The 25,231-nt window shown below is 43.5% G+C and overlaps 1 protein-coding gene across 2 annotated transcripts in view; it reads right to left on the minus strand.

The window, feature by feature from the left end:
* TENM2 (teneurin transmembrane protein 2) overlaps nt 1-25,231 on the minus strand; it is a 905,304-nt gene that overhangs the window by 348,833 nt on the left and 531,240 nt on the right. The window contains exon 3 of one of the 2 annotated variants that reach the window (XM_040630317.1): nt 13,250-13,459. The exons of the other annotated variant lie outside the window; for it this stretch is intronic. Within the exon in view, the coding sequence (XP_040486251.1) occupies nt 13,250-13,459 (210 nt within the window). The remainder of the gene's footprint in view (nt 1-13,249; nt 13,460-25,231) is intronic. 2 annotated transcript variants of the gene reach the window in all.

Below are 25,231 nucleotides of genomic sequence, written 5' to 3' on the forward strand. Positions count from 1 at the left end.
AGGGTCTGCCCCCACTATTTCGCTGGACCATTCTTTAGAAACCGGAAATATCCTCTGCCCACCTTTCCTCCATCCTTTGCCTTTATTCGTTATCTGTTGTTCACTCACCTGACATTTCTTGAGAGTCTGGTATCTGCTGGACCCTATGCTAGCTAAACGCATAGAGTAAAACAGAACACAGGGAGGTTTGATTCTTGTCTTCACAGAGAGTAAATCCAAAGCTGAAGACAGTCAAATGGCAAGGGCAGTTCAGTAACAGAGAGACATGGGAAGGGAGACTAGCCCAGAGCAGGAAGATCAGAAAGGTCTCCCGGAGAGAAGAGCACCATGGGTAAAGGTTCTAAGGCACGGCTGTGGCATATTCAGAAACTGCGTGGAGTGGGGTGAATGGTGAGAGATGGGGGTGGGGCGGACAGAGAAGCCTTTTATGATAGGCTTAGAGATGTAGACTATATCCAAGGTACAAGGGGGTCCCCACCGAAGAGTTCTGTGGAGTTTTTAATTTTTAAAAAAGATTTTATTATTTATTTGTGTGTGTGTGTATGTGTGTGTGTGAGACAGAGAGCGAGTGAGCGCACAAGTAGGGGGAGCAGCAGGCAGAGGGAGAAGCAGGATTCCCGCTGAGCAGGGGGACTGATGTGGGGCTCGATCCCAGGGCCCTGGGGTCATAACCCGAGCCAAGGGAAGACGCCTAACTGACTGAGCCACCCAGCGTCCCCCACCGAAGAGTTTTAAGTAGCAGAGACACTCTTTCACATATGCATTTTATGGAGACCCTGCAGATAGAATTGTGAATTGGCTTAGCAGACAGACTAAAAGACGAATCAATCAGAACCACTTAGATCTCTGGGCCGAAGATAATACTCACTCGAGCTAGGGTAGTGGCAGCAGAAATAGAAAAACATCTGAGTTAAAATTGATAGGGTTTGGCAATTTATTCTAGGTAGAATTGAGGGGTGGGAAAGGTGCCTTCCCGGTTTTTGATGTGAGCTCATGATGGGATGAGGGGCCACACCCTGAGATGGAGGAGACCGGGGAAGAATCAAATGGAAGGACACGTTTGGGTTTCAATCTGTTAAGTTTCATTTCAAAACTGTTGCGTTTGAACTGTCTATCGGACATCCTAGTGGAAATATCCAGGGGCATTTAGATATATTAGGTAAGAGATTTGACCCAGAGACATGGACAGCAGGGCCATAAAGTCATAAACAGTAATTTTAGTTTTGAGTGTGACTAGTCTCCCCAGGGGAGCACATGTAAAAAGTAAAGGGAAAAGGGCCTGGATTTTAACTTACTCATACCTTGGCATTTAAGGGATAAACAGAGAAAATGTATTCATAGGAAGACAGAAGTGGTCAGAAACAAAGGAATGAGGAAGAGAAGAATGTAGAACCACAGATATCAAAGGAAAGGGCATTTGAAGGAGGAAGGAATAGTCACGAAGGGAAGTGTGAGATGTGATGGCAAATGTTTACTAAATTGAGCAAACAGGAAGCTACTGGGAATGTAGTCGGAGTAGTTAACAACTAAGTGAAAAAAAAGAGGTTGCAGAGTATGTGGGAAGTGAGACAGTAGAGTGAGAGAGGATAGAAAACACTGCCTAGAAATTTTTCACGGAGAGGAATAATTCCCTACGTATTTAAATCCTGTTGGCAAAGATCCTGCAGACAGGGGATGCTTACTACCGGAAGAAGGTGCGATCTGCTGGGATCTAGGACACAAGTGCAGGGAAAGAAGAGGGTGATGCTTTTTCCATTGTGGCAGAAGTAAGATAGGAGGCTTTGAGCTCTCTTCCCACACACTGCATCTAGTAGCTTTGTCCTACTTCCTATGCAGCGGGCTGCTGCTGTGTGTTGAATTGGGTCCCTGAAAAAACATGTTGAAGTCCTAACCCGTAGTATCAGCGAATGTGATCTTATATGGAATAGGGTCTTGGCAGATGTAATTAAGATGAGGTTTTACTGGATTAGAGTCAGCCCTACATCCAATCACTGGTATCCTTATAAGGAAAGAGAGATTTGAGACCCAGAGACACACACAGGGAGAAGATGGCCATGGAAGGGTGGAGGCAGAGATAGGAGTCATACTGCTACAATCAAGGAAGGCCAAGGATTGCTGGCAACCATCAGTAGCCACGAGAGGGAAGGAAGGATCTTCCCTGAGAGCCTTTGGAGGGAGTGCGGACAAACCAACACCATGATTTTGGACTTGGAGCCTCTAGAACTGAAAAGAATACATTCCCGTTGTTCAAACCATCCCATTTGGGGTGCCTTGTAACAGGAGCCATAGGAAACTAATACAGATTGCCAAGACCATGCATTTACTAGGCCAGTACCTAGAGATTACGGCTGTGCCACCAAAAACTTAGCATTAGAGGCAACTCACTCAAAGCACCATCAACTCAGGACAGCAGCTTCTAAAAAGAACAACAACAACAAAAATATTCCTTAGATTCAAGGAAGACAATAGATTAGACAAACATGCCTCTTTTCTCGTCATACCACATGGTGCACTCTTCTGTTCTCTCTTAACAGGGATCAAGCTCACACCCACAATCGCAGATGATCTTAGGTCTAAAACCATCACGATGACCTGCAGTCAACAGGCCCAAGTAGGAAGGCCCCACCGAGGATGCAGCTGCCTTCTTCCTGCTCCTGTCGACCACTGTCCTTTCACAGCTGGACCAATAAGGATGTCTTGAATGCATCTCGACCTGCACCAAATGTTAAATGATACAGAGAGACCAGAGAAATGACCCTTGTCTTTAAGTGGTGGCAATTTAATGTTGACACAAGTGACTTATATGCATGAAATACCAAGAGAATATTACAAATCAGAATGTAATGAGGTGCTAAATTGAATAAGGCAGACTATGAGACTGTTATGCACTTCTGACTCTGGCTCTAGTTGGGCAGAGTTGGTTGGGAAATCTTTGGGTAAAAGACGGGGCCTGTGCTGGGATGGGTGCTGGGTTAGTCATGAGGAAGCACGGTGGTTATGTTATCCTCTCTGACTCGTGCCATCCTAAGCCTGGGATTTTTAGTAAGGCTGGGGGCTGGGTTGGGATAAAGAGCTAAAGCCCTAACAACTCCACAGGGCTCCCTAATCAACAGAAGCAGAAATAGACAGATCTACAGATATGGTGAAGGTGCTCCAGTGCCTAACCATTCAGGTTCACCACGCCTGGGACTCTCAAACACAGAGCCCCTAATCAATACATAGCTGTTGAACGACAGTATGTCCAAGAATATTAAACAGCTACCATTCGGAGTTTCTGACATTGTATTAAGGGTTCTGCACACCCCATCTTTTGTACTTTCTTTTGAATTTTTTTCTTTTCATCAAAATTTTTTAAATGAACTGAGTTTAAATAATCAAAGAGTTATACAATGTTTGGTTCAAAAATAGCAATCATTTTCTATCACCGCCAAGTTTTTCCTTCCCAGAGGCGACCACATTTACCTTTTTTTTTTTTAGCTGGTTATTTTGATATTTTTCTCTAGGTCTACAAATACCATGCTTTGTTGCTATTTCTTGCATTTTCAATTCTAGGCCATCTCTAGTAACTTCCACTATAGAAAATGCCAATCGAGGCTCTTTGCTCTACCTGCCCAATCCACATATGTACCTTTTCCATCTCCCCCTCTCTCTTTGTTAATGCATGGACTGTCATTCAACGGTAACTTCATTACCCATGTCAATGCTATTCAGAGCTGAACATGTAGTCAATGAGGAGTATTTTTTTTTTTAGTTTCTTGAATATTTTTTTCTGGAGTTGTCTTTTTACAATTTGCTTTAATTTCTATGCACTTATTACTGTGGAGACCAATTCCTTTGAGTCGCGTTCTTGTTGTACTACTTAATTGCTACGTATCCTTGGGCAAGTTACTTAACCTCTCTGTGCCATAGTTTTCCCTTGTGTAAAACATGGGCAACAGTAATACACAGTGTAATGGTGTCAATGTCCTCCAGACAAAACACCACAAAGCGTACTGTGGTCAAACAAAGTTGAGTTTATTAACTCACTGCAAGGAGAGTAGATACACAACGGGGAGCCATGGAGTGCGTTAGTAGTAGGGTACCACAAAGGGCTGCTGTTAGCTGATTTTAGAGAAGGCTCAAGGAAACAGGTTCCCTCTGCATTCGCTGCTGTCAGAGAGAAGGGATGATTCCATGACCAGCCTTCTCCATGTATCGTATCTCCAGGAAGGGCTGACGAGCAGAGGCTGACGCCGTACAAGGTGGAGGAAGAACAGCATTCATTTTAGCCTGGAGGGGGGAATGTTTTGAATTTTTGTGTTTGGGATGGTAACTCTGTTTCTGTCTCTGTGTAGGCAATATTATAAAGTGGTATAATTTTCATTTCTTCCTGGTCACAGAGTGGCCTCCTTGAGTGTTGGTGTTCTCCCAGACTGTTTTTGTTCAAGGAAAGAACACCATGACCCAGCCATGAATGCCAGGCCAGCTCCTAACAGCACCCATGCCTAGATGTCAGTGTCAGGTGGGTTCCCTGCACCAAGGGTACCTCTCTGTGTCTCAGTGGTAAGGATTAAATTTTTGCCTTAAAATGTTTGTTATAAGACACTAAAAGTACAGGCAACAAAAGAAAAAACAGGACGGTGGACATCAAAATTAAAAAGCTTTGAATATCAAAGGATACTCAGAGTGAAAAGGCAACCTGCAGAATAGGAGAAAATGTTTGCAAATCATATTTCTAATAAGTGGTTGATATCCAGAGTACATAACGAACTCCAATTCAACAACAACAAAGAATGAACTAAACTACCTTATTAAAAAGTAGGCAAGGACTGGAGCAGACATTTCTCTAAAGATGACACACAAATGGGCAGTAAGTACATGAAAAGATGCTTGAGATCACTAATCATTAGAAAAATGCAATCAATGATATATCACCTCATGCTTATTAGAATGGCTATTCTAATAAAAAAAAGAAAACAGAAAATAAGCATTAGTAGATGCAGAGAAATTGGAACCCTTGTGCATTGCTGGAGAAAATGTAAAATGATACAGCCACCATTGGAAACAGTACGGGAAGTCCTCAAAAAACTAAACATACAATAACTGTATAATTCCGTGATTCTACTTCTGGGTATATACCCAAAAGAAATCAAAGCAGGTCCTGGGACAGATATCTGTACGCCCATGTTCACAGCAGCATTATTCACAATAGCCAAAAGGTGGAAACGACCCAAGTGTCCATTGACTGATGAATGAATAAACAAAATGTGGTATAGAGATACAAAAGAATACTGTTCAGCCTTTAAAAGGTAGGAATTCTGACGCATGCTACGGCATGGATGAATCCTGAAGACACTGTACTAAGTGAAATAAGTTAGTCACAAAAGGGCACATAGTGTATGATCCCTTTTCTAGGCAGTACCTAGAGTAGTCGAATTCATACAGACAAAATAATACGGTGCTGGTGGGGGGGGGGAGCAGGGGAAGGGAGGGAGAGAGTTAGTGTTTAATGAGCACAGAGTTTCTGGTGGGGAAGATTAAAATATTGGGGGATGGATGGTGGTGATGGTCACCCAACAATGTGAATGCACTTAAAGCCACAGAACCGTGTGCTTAAAAATGGTAAAAATGGGAAATTTCCTGTTATATATGTTATTACAATAAGCTAACTCTAAGTTAAAAAGTAAATAATATCAAACTTGACCTTTGTTCCAACTAAGTTTCCTTTCAAGAATTTTAATGCAAAAGAATGTCACTTAATATTCATAACAACTTTAGAAGTTTTATTACTTTTATTACTGTTTTACAGGTTAAAAAAAAAGGAAGACCTATTACGTTAAGATCATAATGTTAGAAAGTGGCTAAGGCTGAGCTCTAATTTGAAGCCAAGTAGTAGGGATATCGGAGTCCAACTCTTAAGAATATGGCTATTCTTTATTATTTTGGGGAGAGATCAAGAAATTTACAGGGGCTAGGGCTATAACTTCCGTTGAAACTGCCCATCGGTAAAAGAAATCTATTTTTTCATTCAACAGAGAATTGAGAGATCTCTAATAAGGGATTGGGGCTACATTTGAAAATGGCTATTCACTAGTCTGAAGGAAGCTGCTTAGGATTAAGTGCAGTATTTAAGGGAATTTGGGAGAAACTGAAGTTCTGGATAGAAACTGTTGGGGCAGGAAACTGTTAAGATGTGGCATATAGCTCCTATTCTCTGGGCTTGCCCGGGACATCTTTTTGTATGTACCAAGGAGCAGGGACAGAGATGGAGAGGTAGAATGTACACAATGCGTATCGACCTTGGGAATTTTGTCAATAGCAAGATTATTTGCTGAAGAGGAGCAGTTCTGTGCCATATGTCACTTCTCTGCTACGCATCTCCAAAGGAATTACCTGTCCATCTTGCCTGTGTGCTCATTTGCACCATGGTACAGAAGAGCCGTGCCAACCCTAGCAGTTAGAAATTGCTGGACCTTCAATCAAAAAGTGTGTCTGTGTTGCAAGAAGGCACACTTAAAAAAAAAAAAAAAGTCTGCTCTCTGTTTGCTATACTCCTGGGTCAGTTATCACTGTCAGGAGAGTCCTGAGAACAATCAATTCCCAATTCTCAGGGTGGGAGACATTGTTTCAGAGGCCAGGGTGAGTCTCGCGGAGCCCGGGTCAGTGCTGGGGGCACTATGCTTTTACGCTTGCTGCTGGGAGTGCTTTCAGCATTTTCAGGTAAGTGTTACAGGACCCTAGATCACGTTTCTCAGCTTCTGCAGGAAAACTGCAAGAAGCTGCTTTGTATGACCCTGTAGGTCTGTCCTGTCAATGGCCGAGAGGACGGAGTGAAATCCACACTATCCGGCAAGAGGGGCTGGGCGGGGGTGCGGCAGGGCGTAGCTGGGACAGCCTGGTCAAGCTGGACACAGGACTTACAAACAGAATGGCAGCTCAAGAATGGAACTTTGGGGCCCAAGGCCGACTTTGAAAGGTAGAGAAGCAGAAGCAGAGGATAACTGAATGACTTGCCAAAGATGGAACTGTGAAGCAGAGACAGAGTAGAGAACACCCAAGTTCCCCAACTTCCACTTTGGAGCTTCCCCGTCATGTTCATGCTCCCCAAACTTATGAGACCAGAAGAATCACTTGAAGGGGTCATAAAATCAAATTCCCGAACCCCTCTGGAATTTACTGGACCAAAGTCTAGGAGAATAGTGTGGGGATATGTGTGCTTTTCAAGCCGGGAAGGGGAAGAGTATTTTGTGATGCTGTATGTTTTTTCAACCTTTTAAAAACTGTAACACACGCCCCTTAACATAATGTTTTCAGTGCATTCTGCTTATCTCAATAAACTACGCAAATATTTTAGAGGGCAACATTTAAGAGAGGAGTGAGGGAAGAAGTCTCTGAAATTACGAAGGTTGGATTTGAAACACAGGTCCTTCATTTCCCAGCATTGCTATTTGGGCAATTTACTTAACTTCTCTGTGCTACAGTTGTTTCATCAATCAAATGGGTATGATAGTAAGACCTTACCGCACTGGTATGTAGGGGGGACAACGAAAATCAAATGAAGGAAGGTATGTAAAGTGCTTAGCATAACAGCTAACATAAAGGGAGGAAAAGGGTCTCAGGCAGAGAGCCAAACCCTGTGTGGCTGTGCATTTGGGGCAAGAGCAGGTGCTGTCCCCCAGCCTTGAGACAGCATCCTGGCCTCGTCCGCACTGCCCAGTGGGCTAGGAACTCCTCTGGAGGGAAGCAGCCAGGGCCAACCCTGCCTGGGCACCAGGAAGGGTTTATAGGGAGCTCTGAACATCTGGCTCAGACATCCAGGTGGACCCAGGGAAGAATGTGGAACCACGTGGCTCAAGCACAAAACAAATTCAGTGTGATGAAGGGAAGGATGTTAGGTCTTGATTTCCTGACCCTAAAATCATGCGTGAAGAAGGAAGTCTCTCCCAGACAGGGGCAGCTTCTCTGGTCAGGAGTCCCACCCAGGGCTCTACCAGGTTCTTCGCACTGGCCACTACTTCTCGCGACGTACTGAAGCAGGGTGTTTTGAAACCCTCTCATTTAAAGATGAGCTATAAAGTTCTAATGTACCTAAACACAGACACACCATGACACAAAATAGGTATATTGGATATATTTTGTAAAATAAGTATATTTCCCCATGCTGGGACTTTCTAATCTGCTGTTCCTCCTTAAATTATCCATTTTTTTTCCATTGTACATGATGAAAAGCAGTAAATTGATAAAACAAAGGGAGTTACTAAAGATATTGGCTACTTAATTTGTTTAATAAACATTGAGCATCTACTATGAACGTGAGATCGGAAACCCTGTGGTGAAGGTCTCCACACGATGAAGTGAAGCTGAGGGGGAGAGCAGAGCCTACAGAGACCAGAAGATGACGTCTACATGCAATGCCCTAGGAGAGGTGACACAACCACCTCAATGCACAGACTTTTGAAACAGTGAGTCAGGATTACCAGCACAGTACGATCATCGATGCGCGTAATAATTGCTGTGAGCTCTTCAGAAGACCCAAAACTAAATTAAATTACAGTGAGCATAGCCACGTAAGAGGAAAAGAGAATTTATAATATACTTGAGGAAAAACATCTCCCCAAACCCAAAATATATAAGGAGAAGAAGTTTCATTAACTTAGAAAAATTCTGGGGACTCTTTTCTTGCTTGTCCCAAATCCAGCCCCACGGGTGGTGGGGGAAGGGCAGATGAGTGAAGGCTGTCCTGGAACGGTGGGCTTTAGTGCTCGTCAGAGGATCAAAGGTCTTCCATATCTATAGCTGTCAAGACAAATTTGTAACCCAGGACATCTATTTTTAGAGTTCTAGTCACAACCTCAGTTAATTCCCATAAAAATGTAGTTACAAGCGATGGTATTTAAGGCCCGTGGTCAGTGGGAAGGCAGTGTATATGGCCCTTCAGTAAAACTAGGGTTGATCCATGGATCAAGTCAAGTTTTATCGCTGGGCTGTGCAATGTTTGGATATTTGCAGAATTGCCTTTTAACTCTAAGTGTTTTCTATGGCTCACATGGAGGGTGTTTACAAGAAATTTTGACAGGCAATTCTTTAGCATATGTATGATGGCAGGTGACTGAGAATTCAGTCATCGGGGATGCACACATTATCTCCTTTAAGACAAATTTCTTTCTGGCCTCCCTATGAGGAGTCATAGAATTTCCCTGAAAGCAGTTGATTTGTTTTTATCTCATGGATGTTTTGTATCTTATCTGTGTTTCCCTTTTCGCTTTGGTTTCTAGGAAGCTCAGAATCAAGTTTTTGTCTATCTTAAATAATGGAACGGACTTTACATATAAGCCTACATGTCTGTTGCCCACTCTGCTACATTTTTTCCCTTCACCTTTACTGTGTCATCTAATTACGGTTTTCCAGCTAGACAGATTTGTTCTAAGCTGTCATACATTGTGGGGGAGATGTAAGAGAAGGAATGAATGGATGGCTCGCTGAATGAATGAACGAGAAAAGGAAGCTTTTGCTTTATGATGCTAAATAAATGGGACAATTATTAAGTTAGGTAAGCAAGTAAATTCTTGGACCTCTCAAGGAAACCTGAAGCGTGGTGATTTTGATGTCCTATTTTTGTATATAATTAACTAAGACATTTTTTTCTCTTTTAAAAAAAAGGCTCGGGCACCTTTAATGCACCCACTGACAAACGGAGACTCTCCAACTGGGGCAGCTCCTTTGGCACATAGGACCAACTGAAAGGGTCCTGGCAGAGGCATCCCGTTAATTTCTTCTCTGTAGTTCGATGTTACTAATGAGAGTTCCAAACTCTTTACTTAGACTTAAAAAACAAAACCAAAAACTCAACCATTTATGAGAGGGGAGGTAAGCCAATGTTTTTAGATTATAATGTGGCTGCACGTGTATTTTCTGCCTCGTAGGCTGACAGCAAACCCTATTCTGATTTGGAAGGTTGTCTTATTCTTCCATCTGCAAGAGCCTCCATTATGCTGCTGCTGGGATCCAGATTTTTTTTCCAGATGAGTTATTTCATAGGATTTGAAATTATGCTTCTGTATACGAGAAACGTCTCTGGAGTTCACCCGCCCTGGCAGAAGGTCGGAACACGGAGAGCTCAGCTCTCTGGAAGAAAATGCTCGAAGGGAAGGGAAAACACCACTCTGCAAAGCATCTCATTAGCTCTTCCTGGATATCTGCTCGACTGGCATAGATTGAGCGTTAGAGCAATTTGGTTCCAGAGGCACCCAGGTTTTAGTACCGTCCGCTAAAGAATGCGCTACAGTCGCAGAAAATAATGACAGTCAAGTCATAAAGGTGAAGTTTTGTTGTTGCTTTGAGGATGTTTTCATGGTGTCAAAAACATTTTAGTTGTGTAGTTTATGTCCGGTTTGTCTCTTTAGAACAGAGGCTCTTCGGGCAGGAAATGTGTGCAGTGACTCTCCTTAGGGATGGGCTTCACTAACGTCAAGAATTAACAGCAACAGTAAGAGGACAGCTGCAAATAAATTTTTTACTGTCACGTATGGGCTGAACGTGCTGGAACAGGTTTTTTTCACCTAAGCAAGAGACAAAGATCCAACTGCCAGCAGATCTTCAGAACACAAGGTCACTGCCAAGAGACAACTTAAAAAAAAATTCTGTGCAATTAACCAGCTAAACAGAACACAACCACTCACATGGTCATTTCGTTTGTGCCAAGACACCTACGGAAAAATCCGGCCCCTTTCATCAAATTCAATTCAGAACACCCAGGCACAGCTCTGTACTTTGCATCTTCTGTGTCAAACTCTATTTTCAATCCTTTATGTCAAATGTAAATTCATGGCAACTGCATTCTGATCTTGATGGAATCCCCAATTCGCCCTGGACCCCAAATCCATTCCACAAGACACAGACACACACACGCGCACATATACACTCACAGCCCTAAGAGACACACATTTGCACCTGATTTGCACTTACTTAGCCAAGCCCCAGTCAAGAATTTTGAATGACTGCCCAGTGGCCAGTCATTCAAAACTTGAACAAGCTTTCAGATAAGTACCTGCTGAAAACAAGGGTATTGCACAATTGGGTCTTCACCCCTCAGGTGAAGAAATCATATCCACAGAGCTCTTGTTTGGGATGAAAATGGACCCTCAAATGTTCTGCAGTATTTCCCCCTGTTACTGAAGCTTAAATTGCTATCAATCTTAAGTGGCTGAACAAATTGATGTGAGTGATGAAAAATGGCTAAGTTTGACTCTGAACACACTCATCTGTTGTGTCCACCAAAATGAGGTCTTGATTAGGCAGAAAGCCAACAAAAACACCCTATCAACAACTTATCATCTGATACGATGTCAAAAAGAAAAGAAATCTCTCAGTGTTATCACTGAGAAAATATTCTGGATGGCCCTCAGATACGAACTGACCTCTCTTCTAGAAATCATCTTTGCCCAGCTATCCATATATGCATAAAAGGATATAGTTTTTAAAAGCTCATTTTCTCCCTAATAATTGTCTGTTTTTAAAAAGCTATCAGCAGGTGCACCTCATTTCAAAAGCCTCTTGTCCTTCATAATGCAATATTCATCACGATTACATAGTATGAAATAAAAAGCAGCAAAACATAAGCGAGGATAGTTCAATTAAATGCAACATAATCTCTGCAGCAAAAAAAAAAAAAAAAAAAAAGGCTCTGTAGCTAAAATCAGGTTCCGATGAAAGAAAAAAGGGAATATATTTCCACATATTTTTAATTATATAGAATTTCCTCAAACATGATTTTTCATAATATATTCCATTAAGTTAACATCACATTTGAAGAAAGAGCATTTTCCGATTTCATTTTAAGCCTGATTTTGAGCAATTACAGTGTCATTGTTCCGCAGTAGAAAGGTTGAATTCATTTACTGTGTGGTTATGCTAGTTATGATTGATGTCTCTTCTCCAAATGATAAACCAATCACCCCAATGATGTAATGTCATTTTAAGAGTGCCATAATCACATTTCTCTCAAACTAGAAGCTCTGATGAGTTCTAATAAAGATTTATGGTAGATTAAAGGCCTTCATAATATCAACAATGGATTGCTCATTTGATGAGAGATTTGATTAGGTAATTTTTTTGAAAAAGAATACGAGTTTACTAAATATATCAGGCCTGGCTTTGAAGAAGGGCATGGGCCATCATAAGTAGCAGTCCATCATTCCATCTTCAGAATGAATCATCTTCCCTGTATTGGGGAGGTCCTCTCTAATTGTAGAGGTTGAGGCCAGTGGTGGCATATTCTCATGGGTGAAGCCAAAACCCCACCTCATCAAGGTACACTCTTGGCACGGAAAGCTCTGTATTGCCTGTGATGGGATATGAACACCACGAGTGTCCAGTTCAGAAGCTACCTCCAAGGCCATTGGGTCAGGAGCAATTAATTTCTGCAAATGTCTCTCCTTGGGCCATAGGTACTTAACCCTAGGTGTGGCCCACTCCTGTGTTCCTGTGTTTTGTGAACATTTTACCAACAAAGCAAATCAAAATAAGGCATGATTACTGCTGAGCCTGGGGCAATTCTACCTAAGATCTAGAGGTTGGGAGCTAAGGCAGTAGCCACAAAACCCTCAGAGGTGAGACAGAACCTTGCGACCAGTCCCTTTGCTCGGCGCAAGTGAAAACCACAATGAGAACTCGGGCTTTAGAGGCAGGATTTATCATGGTACCGTGCGATCAGCTTGTTAAATTCAAGTGAAGTGGCACATGCAGAGGGTTATAGGAGAGGTCACCCCCCCAACACTGCAGACTTGGCAAGGCATTCGGTATTCATGTCAAGGGAACGCATTTTCATCACAAAATCATCTAAACAAGCAAGGAAGAAAAAGTCAGAAGCCAACCATCAAAAACCAAGAGATCTGAAATGCACACAAATTGGGCACGTGAGGGTGTCCGGGGTCACTCGGCTATGACCAGAATTGTAGTAATACAAAATTCAATATGCCATTGTCTCTCTGCACTTCACCTTTGAGACCTGCACGCTCTCGTGTGCGGCAGTGGGCGGATGCCTCCCACGGAAGGAGGCCCAAGCCCTGTTAAGATAAGCAAAACCTCGTCAGTAACTGTGACCTTCAGTAAACGGATCCTGGAGCTGCAATGCCACAAAGCGACAAGCGCGTTTCACCTGGTGCTCCCCACACCACCTTCTCCCCAGCCCCCGATTCGGGGCTGTCATTTTGCCAGACTCGAGAATGTCGCACAGACCGCAGCGCGCACTCAGACACCACGGTTTCCTTACCACTGCCGGCAGCTTGCTGGGGCCCCGGGCATGCTCTGAGCAGGTATGAATTGGGGGAGAACTCCTCGTCAGGGTTGGTGTCCATGATTTGATGGGAAGTGTTGCTGTCTAGCAATGGCATCTGGCAGCTAACTGGTGGAGGATTATGGGAGCTAGGCAGCTGAGCAGATGGGAGGAGGCTAGACGAGGATGTAGGTGGAATGGGACGACCTGGGAAAGAGGACAGAGGGGTCAAAGGTCAGCAATGAGTGTCATGAGCGCATCCAGAGAAAGTTACATTGAAACCACCTCACGATATAAATATCCAAAAAATAGAGAAAGAAATGCTCCAGATGTATTTTTTCAAGTGGTTTGATGTTTCTCCAAATGTCCAAATTCATACCGCAGGTAGCTGCGTGTTTCACAGCATGGGCATGAGCGGAACTACCCATCTAGACGGCCGAAATGCCACCGGTCAGGAAAACATCCGTTTCTTTCTACCTTCCCTGCCGCAGTCCTACCGTAACTCCCCCGTCGTCTCTCACTGGACTACCTTCTTGCTGGTCTCCCTGCTGCCCCTCCCGCCATACACCCACCTACTCCCCGCTGTCCCCATCCCTTCTCCTCAGCAGCCAGAATAATATTTTCAAGACAGAAATCAGGTCTTATCGCTCTGCTCCTTGGGACCGTCCAACAGCCTCCGGCTACACGTGGAAAGAAACCGAAACTCCTTATGATGACGTTCTGCCTCCTCCGGCCCAAACCGCCTCTCCAACCTTGCCCCCAATAGTGGCCCTACCACTCTCCACTCGGCCCCTTATTCCCCAGCCAACGTGGTCGTCTTTACCTCCGCTGCTTCAACATGCCACACTCTTCTGTCTTCTGAGTCTTTACGTTTCCCGTTTCCTCTATGTGGAATATTCTCCCCACCTGCCACCTCCCTGATAGCCACAAGCCCACCCTTTCTCTTGAAACTTTTCTTGTTTGCCTTCTTCCAAGTTTCTCACCCATGTGCTCTCTCTATTAGCCTGTTTATATTTCTCCACAGTCCTTATTACTATCTGAAGGTGGACATCTGTCTACATTATTCCCCCTGTTCCATCAATATTTTCCTGATGAATAGCACCTGTTGAATGAATGGCGCAAATGAACAAGACAGACTCTCACCGAACTAATCAGTTTCGGGCAGAGGTAGAAAGGGCCACATACGTGCATCCTAAAGAATTGGCCAATGCCCCCATTCTCTCCACCACCATGTTGTTTCTGTTTCTGTTTTGCATATCACGGGGGAAGTCCTACAAAGCACAGCAACTCCAGGCCATGAGGAGGAACAGCCAGGCTGGCAGGTGGTGGGCAGTAACTTGGAGCTGCCCTTGGGTCCAAAAGTTCTCCTTCCACACAGAAGCCTGCTGCGACCTCTCTTTCACATGGCAGGGAGCTCCTGGCAGCCAAATTGCTGAGTGAAGATAATTGCTGCGTGTACTTTCACCTGATTCACCCTTACGTGTTGGGGTCCTTGCGATTGCTTGCCTGCTGGTGTGTTCATTTGGGAAGCTCAGAGACATGAGCCAAGAGTAGCAGCCCACGGGATATGCCCTAAAGCTGGAGGTGTGGAAAGAAGGGTAGGGTGTTGAGAAAGCAAACTCAAGAAGCCGGTTAGAGTTTCAACTCAGGCAGGAAGTGTCAGAGTCAGAAGAAATGTGTTTCCCTGCTTCCAAATGTACTACATATGCAAATACATTTTCAGGCACCTCAGATGGATGCCGTGTTTTGTTGCCACTTTTATAACTGTCTTTCCCAATCTATGCCTCGGTGCATGAAATGTTATGGATAGATCAGTTTACCTCAATAAAATGGGAGTGCCTCTTATGTATACTCCGCTGGACACGGAGAGTACAAAAATAAGCAAGACAGCCTTGTTACCTGCAGAGAGCTCACAGTCGCGTGGGGGAGACAGACAGCTAAGTACATCATTTCAGTACCAGGTAATAGGACAGTGGCATGTGGAGACATGGTGCTGTGGAGGCAGAAAGAGGGACACTTGGTCCAGCCAGGCCAGGGGAAGTTGATGCCTGAGCAGACTTTGAGAGAAGAGGAGATGGACTTCCGGTAAGAGGAAACTCCACGGACAGTAGCACAGAGTCACCAAGCACTCGCCTGCTGCTTTTTTGAGGGTGGGAGTTGCGGAAAGGGAAGGGGAGTAAGAGACTCCTACAGCTCGAGTGTTCAGGGCTCCTGTCCAGTAACACAACTGAAGAATCATCACCCCTGAAATAGAGCAATGGATAAACGGAATTTGGCTTGAACGTTTCAATTTATATCTACCAGTTTGGGAGCCACGCAAGGCACGATGTTCCTGCCGGATGCTCCAGCAAAAGTAGCCCGAACACGTCAGAGTTTCATCAGAATTGGGGCTAACATTTAATCCGTAGCTCTCCCATAGCTCTCCGTCTACTGACTATCATCACGATTACTATTTTTACTGCTCATGTTTTTGGGCAATGACTATGTGCCACTTTATAGATAGTATCTCTCTGAGGTTGGAATTATTATAATCTCCCTTTTGTAAATGAGGAAACTGAGGCACAGAGCAGTAAATGTGCAGAGTTAGCAAGTGACAGCGGCCAAGTGTCACACGCAGGTTTGTGTGTTCCAAAATCCACCCTCTCGCTACTCTGCATGGTGTTTGCCCTAACAGCACGGTGGAAAGGAAAAACAAAAAACAAAAGGAAGACATCCAAGGAGGGGGGAGGGTTGATTTACAAATCATGTTTGCAGTTTCCCATCTCCCGGTCCCAAGGCACTCTCAAGATTTCAAGTAAGAAACATTTCTTTGAATAAATGGTTATTTATAGCAGCTATCATCCGGCAGAGTTCAAAGCTTCTCTTGTAATTTTGTTATGAAGTTCAAAGCGGCTCCTTCACAGCAGTGTTACCCTGTGCCTCCTTCGAGGCCCCTGAATGTAGAGGTGTCCTGACCAGGGCACTGTGAAGTCAGTGTTGACGTCCACTTAGCAGCGAGGCTCTGGCAGGAACAGACTTTAACTCACAATCAATAGGCTTTAATGTTTGTATTATTGAGACATATCTGGAAATGCATGTTGAAGAACAAGAATGGCTGGAAGCCAATTTTTAAATTCCTTTGAGTGACTGAGGTGGAACTGAAGTTCAAGTGCAATTTTCCAGGAGCCCTGATATGATAGTTGCTGTGAAATCGCTCTTTACATGAACTTTTTGAAATTTTGTTCAGCATGAATGCATTTCACAGAGTACAGACAGAACTGCTTTTTAATTTATACAAATACAGACAATGGAAGAGCCGTCCTACCACAATGAAAGTGCTGGGGTCACTTCACTGTCCTGAAATACACATCGCAGAATTGTCTGATTCCTGTTATTCCCCTGGCCTCTTGAAATCCATGCTTGGTAGCTCCTTCAGCTCCTTGATGGTACCTCCCATTCCTTGGGAAATTCCTCAGTCCCTAGATCTGCCCCCAATCCAATTGTATGCTGCTCTCTGTTTGCTATGGCATTTGCTAATTTTGTTCACTTATGCTACATTTTTTCCCTCGACCATTCCAACTGACAGAGACCATCTGTACAGACACAAACAGGTTCCAAAGTACAGGGGAAAAAGTTGGAACTTAGACAGGCTCACTTTACAGACCGTGATTTCTTACTAAAATACCTAGTGTGGGATGGGCATGTAACCAGGGGCTCTGCACTTACCCCGTTTCTACTTTATTCACTACAGAGGCTCCCTGACCCCCAAACTATTTTCCAAGTTCCACTTTGAATGTGTACAGAGTCCCCAGCAAATATGGGGAAAACCGGTTTTAATTAATCTGTTAAAAAAGCAAGAGGAAACACGCAAAGGCAGCAATATGTCATTCATTAAACTCATATGGTCTTGTGTATGTGTGGGTGTGTGTGTGTCTTTTCCAAGATCCCCATGTAAATCGAAGTCTAACTAATTATCTGTGTGACTGGGTTCCCCCACAACCTTGAAAAGGGAGACTAATTTAGATTTTACTAATTTATCTTTTTCCAAATGAGTAAGATTTTCAGATCGTTTCAGCTCCTGAAATATTTCTGATTAAGAGAACTACAGCTGGACAAAGCAGTTCCTTTGCTAACTCTGATCGATGGGTAGTCGCTGTTTGGAAGGCTGTGTTGAGAAGGATTCTGGGGTGCCCTGGGTTCAGTGGGAAACAATGCCGTGATCACGTAGAAACATCACGGACCAGGAGCGGAGTCAAGGCAGCGGATGCTGAGCTCTGAGCTCTTTTTTGGCAGCCTTGCTCCAGGCCTTCATTCACCAACAGCTTCAGCCATAATCGAACACTTCATCCTACACCATCTGTGGTTGAAGTCACATTGTTCTAATTCCCATGGTCTCAATGACAGCACCATTTTCCTCCTTTATCTGATCTGAATCCAACTCCAGTTCTCCAAGAAGGGGCCACAATCTCGTTCCCATCCCCGAGGTGGTAAATGTTATCTATGAAATTGCTGCCCTGCCCACATCTTGTTAATACGTTCACTAATCTATGATAGGAAGCATGTTGCAGATCAAGGTCCAAAATTCACTTAAAACAACTGGTTCCTTTTTCACTCAAAAGATTAATGGCAAGCAGATATTAAAATGTTCTGTGTAGATAACGCATAATTGATCTAGGTACTGATAGGGTGTCAGGATTTTTAGTGGAGCAGAGAGATGTTCAGGAGATGGTAAAAAGTAAACAAAAAACCAAAACCAACCAACCAAACAAAAACCAACACCAAAAAACCAAAACAAAACCAAAACACCAACTACCTACCCAGTACCAGGAATTATTAAATCCAAAATAATAATTTCAATGACCATGTTTCTACTTATAAATGAGATCTTGCTTTGTGCTAAGAACAGAGCAAAGATTTTATGTATATTTTTCTCTTTTAATACCCATAATTTTTCTATGAGCAAAGTACTGTTATTATCCCCATTTACAGATGAAGAAACTGAGGCTTGGATGGGCTAACTTTCCTATCACTGCACTGGCAGCAAGCAGCAAAACGGGCTGTATTTGAATCCAGGAAATCTGACTCTAAAACTTAAGCCTTGAATGGTTCGTTCTACAATTTTCACATCAGGCAGGAATGGACTGCTAAAAAATAAATGAGATGTGAAGCCCAAACGCATTGGTCTCCTTCTGGAATCTACCACTGAGGTCATCGTAGGGAGATAATTAACCAGGGGCAGAATCAAGGCTCCTCCTAGAAATAGCCATAGTGACCACTTATGTTGAACAAATGATTTGTGAGGGGAGAAAGTAATTCTCAAACCAGAAACTGGAATTCCTCTGAGGCTTTGCAAGTTCAAGAATTTAATAAAAACATAGCTTTTGTGGAGGTGCCTGGGTAGCTCCATTGGTTAAATGGCCAACTCTTGGTTTCGGACTCTTGATTTTAGCTCAGGTCGTGATCTCAGGCCTATGAGTTCGAGCCCCATGTTGGGCTCCATGCTGGGTGTGGAACCTGCTTAAGATTCTCTTTCTCCCTCTGCCCATCCCCACCCCACACTCTCGCTCACTCTCTCAAAAATAAAAAAAATAAAAAACAACATAGCTTTCGTGTTTAAGTTGAGTATTGCAAAAATCAGTATTAACATAGGCAAAACAACTGGTTAGTGAAATCAAACAAACATTAGGACATAATGCTTTATTCGGATACCTGACTCTGACTAACCATTTTCTTGCCCAGATACTTGGGGTTTGTGAAGCTCCTATTTTTGATGGGGTTAAAAAGCAAGGTACCTGTTTGTGTAAATAGAAATAATGTCAATATCTGAGATATTACCTTCCTTTTGCTTGTAATCAATGAGTTTTTTACAAATATGGGCCTACTTGCTTTTGAGTTCCATGAGGACATTTTTCAGGAAATGCATCAGGTTTTTGAAGTGTCCTGCACATGGGGTTTGTGGAGGGCCGTGTGGCAGAACATTCTTCAAGGTATGATGGGCTCCAGTGAAGCACTGGGGCGTGACAGCCAAGGTTACTGCCACAAAGGGCACAAGGTAGCCTGAAACTGTAGCTGGACTCCCTGCCTCTAGCTGGAGGGACATGGACGAAGCCAGCGCACATCTGTTCAGCCTATATTCTGAGCGAAGTATCCAGCTCAGGGATTTTATTCCCGCCCCTTCCATAACTATCACAACACTGTCCGGAGACTCGGGGATGTGAATCACACGCCCAAGGGGCAGAACGAAGATGAGCACTCACGTTTGTGAATTGCCACCCCTACAATGGGCTATTCCCAAGCCTGGAGTTGCCTCGCACCGAAATCCACCTAGTAATCTGCTCCATCATCCAATTCATCCCATTCTTAATTGTTACCCTGCCCCAAATCAAACTCTGGACTCCAATGGATACGATCACCTACTTTCTGCAAATGTTTGTTTCTGCCTTCGGGCGTGCGGTATTTCTCTGCACTATGCAACCCATCCCTAACCTCTTGGCCTGATGGTTTCTGTCCTCCAAAGCCCAAGTGAGGAATAGGCACAGACTTTGAAGCCAGGCTGACTGAGCTCTGCTGCTCTCCGTGTAAGTCTGAGTGCCCTACTTCACTCCTCTGGACCTGTCTGATAATAATCACACTGACTTCCCACGTTGTTGTGAATGCTGGAGAGAATACCCATAAGGTCCCTAGAACTGTGTGTGGCACATGGTGGGTGCAAGGGCCCGGATGGAGCTAATGAGACTCACAGCTTATTGTCTGCACCTCGTTCGCAAGCACCTGCTGTGGGTGCGTGGCTGTGCCATAGTTAGGGAGGCTCTGGGAAGTGCTGAGGCTGGAACCATGCAGCCATCTGAGCACTCCAGGGGAGAGGCGGCCCGAGAATGGAGTCAACAGGGAGGCAAGCGGAGATGCGATAAGAAGGGGAGACATTTCCGATGGCGTCAGTAGAGTACCTGGAATCAGCCAGGCCTGAAACAACATGGCCACTAAGCTTTTCAACACAGGAACTAATTTATTCTGCACCCCACCTTCATTTTGTTGCTGTTGTTTTGTTCTTTAAGCCAGCTTGAGTTCATTCTTGTCACTTAGAACAAAACGCGTCCTGCCTAAAACTCATCATCAAGCCCAAGTGAGAAAATGACTTGGCCAGTGCCACACGGTAATTTGGTAGAACTGAAAACAGATTCCAGATTTTCAGTCTCCAGTATTATAAGAATTTCATGTTCTGTAGGCTGACTCCCTTCCTTTTAAATCACAAGAAATCAAACATGTGGGGTCCCAGAGAAACCACTTATGGTGGAAGGTATCTCGATTTATAAGAATATTGTGGGCACTAAAGAGGAGAGCAGGGGAGAGAGAGAGGCAGGGAGCTGACTACTTGTTACCCATCAAGCATGCGCTACCGCAGCTGTCTGTCCTCAGCTCTGGAGAGAAACTCAGCTCATCTTCTAGCTGGTGCAAGGCCTTACATACACCACACTGATTTTGGGGCAGGGTGAGAGGGACTCCATTTCTCATCTACGTCTTAAATTAAAAAAAAAAAAAACAGAGACAGTAGTTTCGATTATAATTGTAGAATGCAAAACAACCACAATGAATATAGCATGTTAAACTGGAAATACAGACGCATATGCATTCATCTTTCGTATTGTTATTACATTACATATACTCCCTGTAGCAGCCTGCTTATATTTAGTGCTGCTATTAGCTTGGATCAGTTTTTCTTAACGGGACAATTTTGCTCCCCAGGGGACATTCGGCAACGTCTAAAGACATTGTGATTGTCACAATTTGTTGGGGTGGGGAGAGGATGCTACTGACCTGTAGGGGGTAGAGACCAGAGACAGTGCTAAACATCTTACAATGCAGAGAAGCATTTTCCACAACAAAGAATTTCCAGGCCCAAATGTCAGCAGTGCTGAGGTTGAGAAATCCTGGGTCCACTGGAGTGATGGCTTTAGATTAGGATACTTTATGTTACATGGTCCGTCTTTGAGCTCTTTTTCCCAATTGATAAGAAATTGGACAGATATTAGAAGTGAAAAATTCGATTCAGCCAGCTCTTTCCCCTACCTGAGAAAAGTTCAAGCAAATAAGCTGATACTGTCATTGGGGAATTTTTGCTAGAGGGCAGGAAAATGTCTTCAGGCAGAGTCTAAGTCGTCAATGAGGGAAGTTACAGCATGCCTTTCTCTGAAGCTAGGTGAGACCTGTTTGTCAAGAGACAGTTGGGCTGTCTTCGTAGAGGCAAGAGATTCAGGGGAGAGTTCCTGCGACTCGGCTGTAGCTTACTGAACCTCACCTGAGGAACCTTCATGATGACCCTTCTTGTCTTGTCCATGAGGCGGCATCAACCGAACTTGTTCCACATCGCCTCGTTTCAAGTTTTTATTTTTACAGAAGACCTAATTGCCCTCCTCACTCACACTTCACTGAACTCAGTAAAGCCCAGCTAAGCATTTCTTGGAAACAAAGTGTTTTCAGATGGCCCTGACAAGGCCATCCCGACTGCCCACAAGCTATTATACATGATTTATTGGAAGAGTGGTGAGCTGTTGGACTTGCCCCAGGGAGAGGGTCTCTTTCAGGAGCGCTAGCATGAACTGTCTTCACAGTGTGGGGCTCCATGCATTTGGGTGTTGTTATTACATCTAACAACTTGCATGTTTATGTGTCACATCTTCCTGAAAGCGTTGCACTTTGGAAGGTGTCAAATATAGATCAGGCTAGAGATGGAAGGTAGAGTTTATTTTTGAACTAATATGATTTCTATAATTTTCTAATGCCAGCCCTTTCATATTCATGAGGTGAAAGGCAATGAATCTGTTCAGCTTCCCCTTTTGAGGACACAAATCTACTTCACCCGCAGTGCCGTAACTGTCCACCAAAAGGTAGTGAATCTTCAAATACCTCTGACCAGAAATTCCCAGTTGCTTGATACATATACTCTAATTACATCACCCAGCCCCTTTAAGATGACATGCCATTGTTACTCTGGTGATGTGTAGGTATCTAGATCAGTGCTGTCCAATAGAACTTTCTGTGATGAGGGGCATGATCTATGTCTACCATGTTTAATACATGTAGCTATCGAGCCCTTGGAATGTAGCTATTTCAACCAAAGAACTGAATTTCCAATGAATTTAAGTTTATATAGTCACAGCCATATATGGCTAGCAGCTACCACAATGGGCAGTACAGTCTAGAGTACGGCTCTAGCTTCCCAGTAACTGGTCTCTCTTGCCCCTGTGTGTCTCCCTGCTGTCTAAGGGCCAACATATTTTTGAATGTGCAGATTTGCTCACATCATGCTTCCTCTCTCAATTTTCCCAAGACTACCCACTGCCTACATAATAAGGTTCCAACACTTGTATGGCAATCGTCTCTTGCCAGACCTCCCTATTTCCTATACTCCAACCACATCAAAGCTACTAGACTACTGAATATCTGTCTTTCCCTTCTCACATCCCTCCCTGTGCATGGTAGGTATTCCCTTCTCCTAGGCAGTCTCACCTTCCTCCTGAACACCTCCTTAAAGACTCAGCTCAAAAATAACCTCTTTGTAAGTCTTTCCTGGTCACCCCACCCAGAGGTGCCCAGGACGAACTTTCATCATTGTACAGTTGACCGGTGAGGAGCTGACACTGCACAGTCAAAAATCCACACATTTGTTTGAGGTGGGTGGGAGGACAGAGGGAGAGAGAGACTCTTAAGCAGGCTCCATGCTGGGGGGCTCAATCTCACGACCCTGACATCATGGCCTGAGACGAAATCAAAAGTTAGAAGCTTAACGGACTGAGCCACCCAGGCGCCCCAGAGATCCACATATAACTTTTGACTTAACTACTTATAACTTAACTACTAATAGTCTACCGTGGACCAGAAGCCTTACCAATAACATAAACAGCCAATTACACATACTTTGTATGTTAAATGTATTATATACTATATTCTTACAATAAAGTAATCTACAGAAAAAAATGTTAAGAAAATCGTAAGAGAAAATACATTTCAGTATTGAACTGTATTTACTGAAAACAATCTGCGCATATCAGACCTGTGCAGTTCAAATCCCTGTTGTTAAATGGTCAACTGTACTTGTAATATGTTCGCCTATTTGTCTAAATGTCTGGCTCATTCATGAGACTGTGAGTGACTGGGGAGAAAGTGTGGATTATATAGCTTTGTATCCTAGCACCCAGACCACAGCTTGTATGCAATGAAATAGCAGTATGATTGGTTGATTACAACAGTTCACTCCACAAATATTAGTTAAATATCTATCAAACACACATGGCATTGGCTTCATTGTGGGCTGTTGAGACTGCTGGTCTTGGGTATTAGGTGCCTCTCACGTGTAACCATTTTGTTGAAAAGAAGTGATTCTGATTTTAAGTGTAGGTTTTCTTCTTTTGATCAAGTGGCTAGAGTATTAGGTTATGGCTTCAGCTGACGCTCAAATGAAGACCCAGGAGTCTGTGACACACTTGGAGGAAAAACTGACTGTTAGATTTACTCAGAGACAATATGTCGGTCTCCAAAGTACAACTTTCTACAGAATTTTCCAGGGTGGTGGTGTGCCTGTATTTTTTGGCTCAGCAGTTGAGCTTAGAACCTAACTCCTGTAAGGTGTGACTCCAATCTAACCATAAGGTTTCCCACCTAGGGAACTGATGGGGAGATGCGACCCAACACGACCTAAGGACACAAGATCAGAGTGCTGACCTGTGTGGACAGTGCAGTCCCTTACAGAGTTGTCTGTCTGAATGAGTAACAGGCAGAAGATATGGTAGATGATTTCCTTGCCTCCCTGGATCTGTATTACACTCTCCCCTAAAACTTAATTTTCAAAGGGCCTTGGAAAACCTGCCCCCCAACACGCGGAATTGAGCTTACTTTTATGTTCATTTCTTGGGTTCACGGTTTATGGAAAGAACAATACCCACCCACTAAGATTTATTGAGTTCTTATGATGTGCTGGGCAGTACTTCTAAGTCCTTTACATGTATTATTATCTTTAATCTTCTAACAATTCTTTGAGATAGGTAATATTAACCTCATTTTAAAAAAAGTAAGACTGAATTAAGAGGAGATAGGTTGGCTGGGAGGAAGAATTTGGGTCCAGGCATTCTGGCTCTAAAGCTGTACAGGAAATGACAATGGACTCTAATTAACCTTTGTAATGATGAAGTACCAATCACTGATGACAATAGGGTTGGCACGGGAACCAGACTGAAGTTCACATCTTGACTCTGCCACAAATCCGCTGGGGAACTTTAGGCAAGTCACTTAACTCTTTCGTGCTCAAATGTTTGATAAGCAGAATGTGTATAAATAGATATCACAGATAATTATAAATATTAAATGAGGCATTACATGAATGTTCTGAATAAATGGTAAGTATTATCATCATCTATTAGAAGGGTATGAGGTAGTTGCCCTAGTCCCCCTCCGGGACATGCTGAGAATTACATAAGAACATGTATGAACATACACTGCAAATGGTGAAGTGTTCTGCAAATGGTAATTGTTTTCTTTTTCGTTATTGGAAGCTTTCCTTTTCAAAGGCTTTGTCTGCAGACAGCAAACAGTTCTCAACTGGAAGTCTGTGTTTTGCTATGTGCCTAAGAGACCAGGAAGATAAAACATGGGCTCTATGCAGCAGATACTTGGACCATTTCATCTCTCTGCTGCCTATGCTCACACGACCCCACCCATTTCTCATTGATTGGTCATTAATAAGGTGCTACAGAGGAGATATAGGGGAGTCTAACCACCCATAGCCAACAGAAAGACTGAAAAGCTCCCCATCAAAGATATAGAAATGTTTTGAAACCAGAATGAACAATGTAAACTAGACTGGTACTAGGTCTAGTTTGTTAGGCCATGAATGTCATACACATTCGTTCATTCCTTCTCTGAACAGTCATTTGAAACTCACTGCCTTGTACTGGAAAAAAAAAAAATCCCCACTAGCCATATGGTTGGGGCACTGGAGTTAGGAGA

This window comes from Ursus maritimus, unplaced genomic scaffold (assembly GCF_017311325.1).
Source record: "Ursus maritimus isolate PB19 unplaced genomic scaffold, ASM1731132v1 scaffold_15, whole genome shotgun sequence".
In the NCBI taxonomy this organism is placed as follows: domain Eukaryota; kingdom Metazoa; phylum Chordata; class Mammalia; order Carnivora; family Ursidae; genus Ursus; species Ursus maritimus.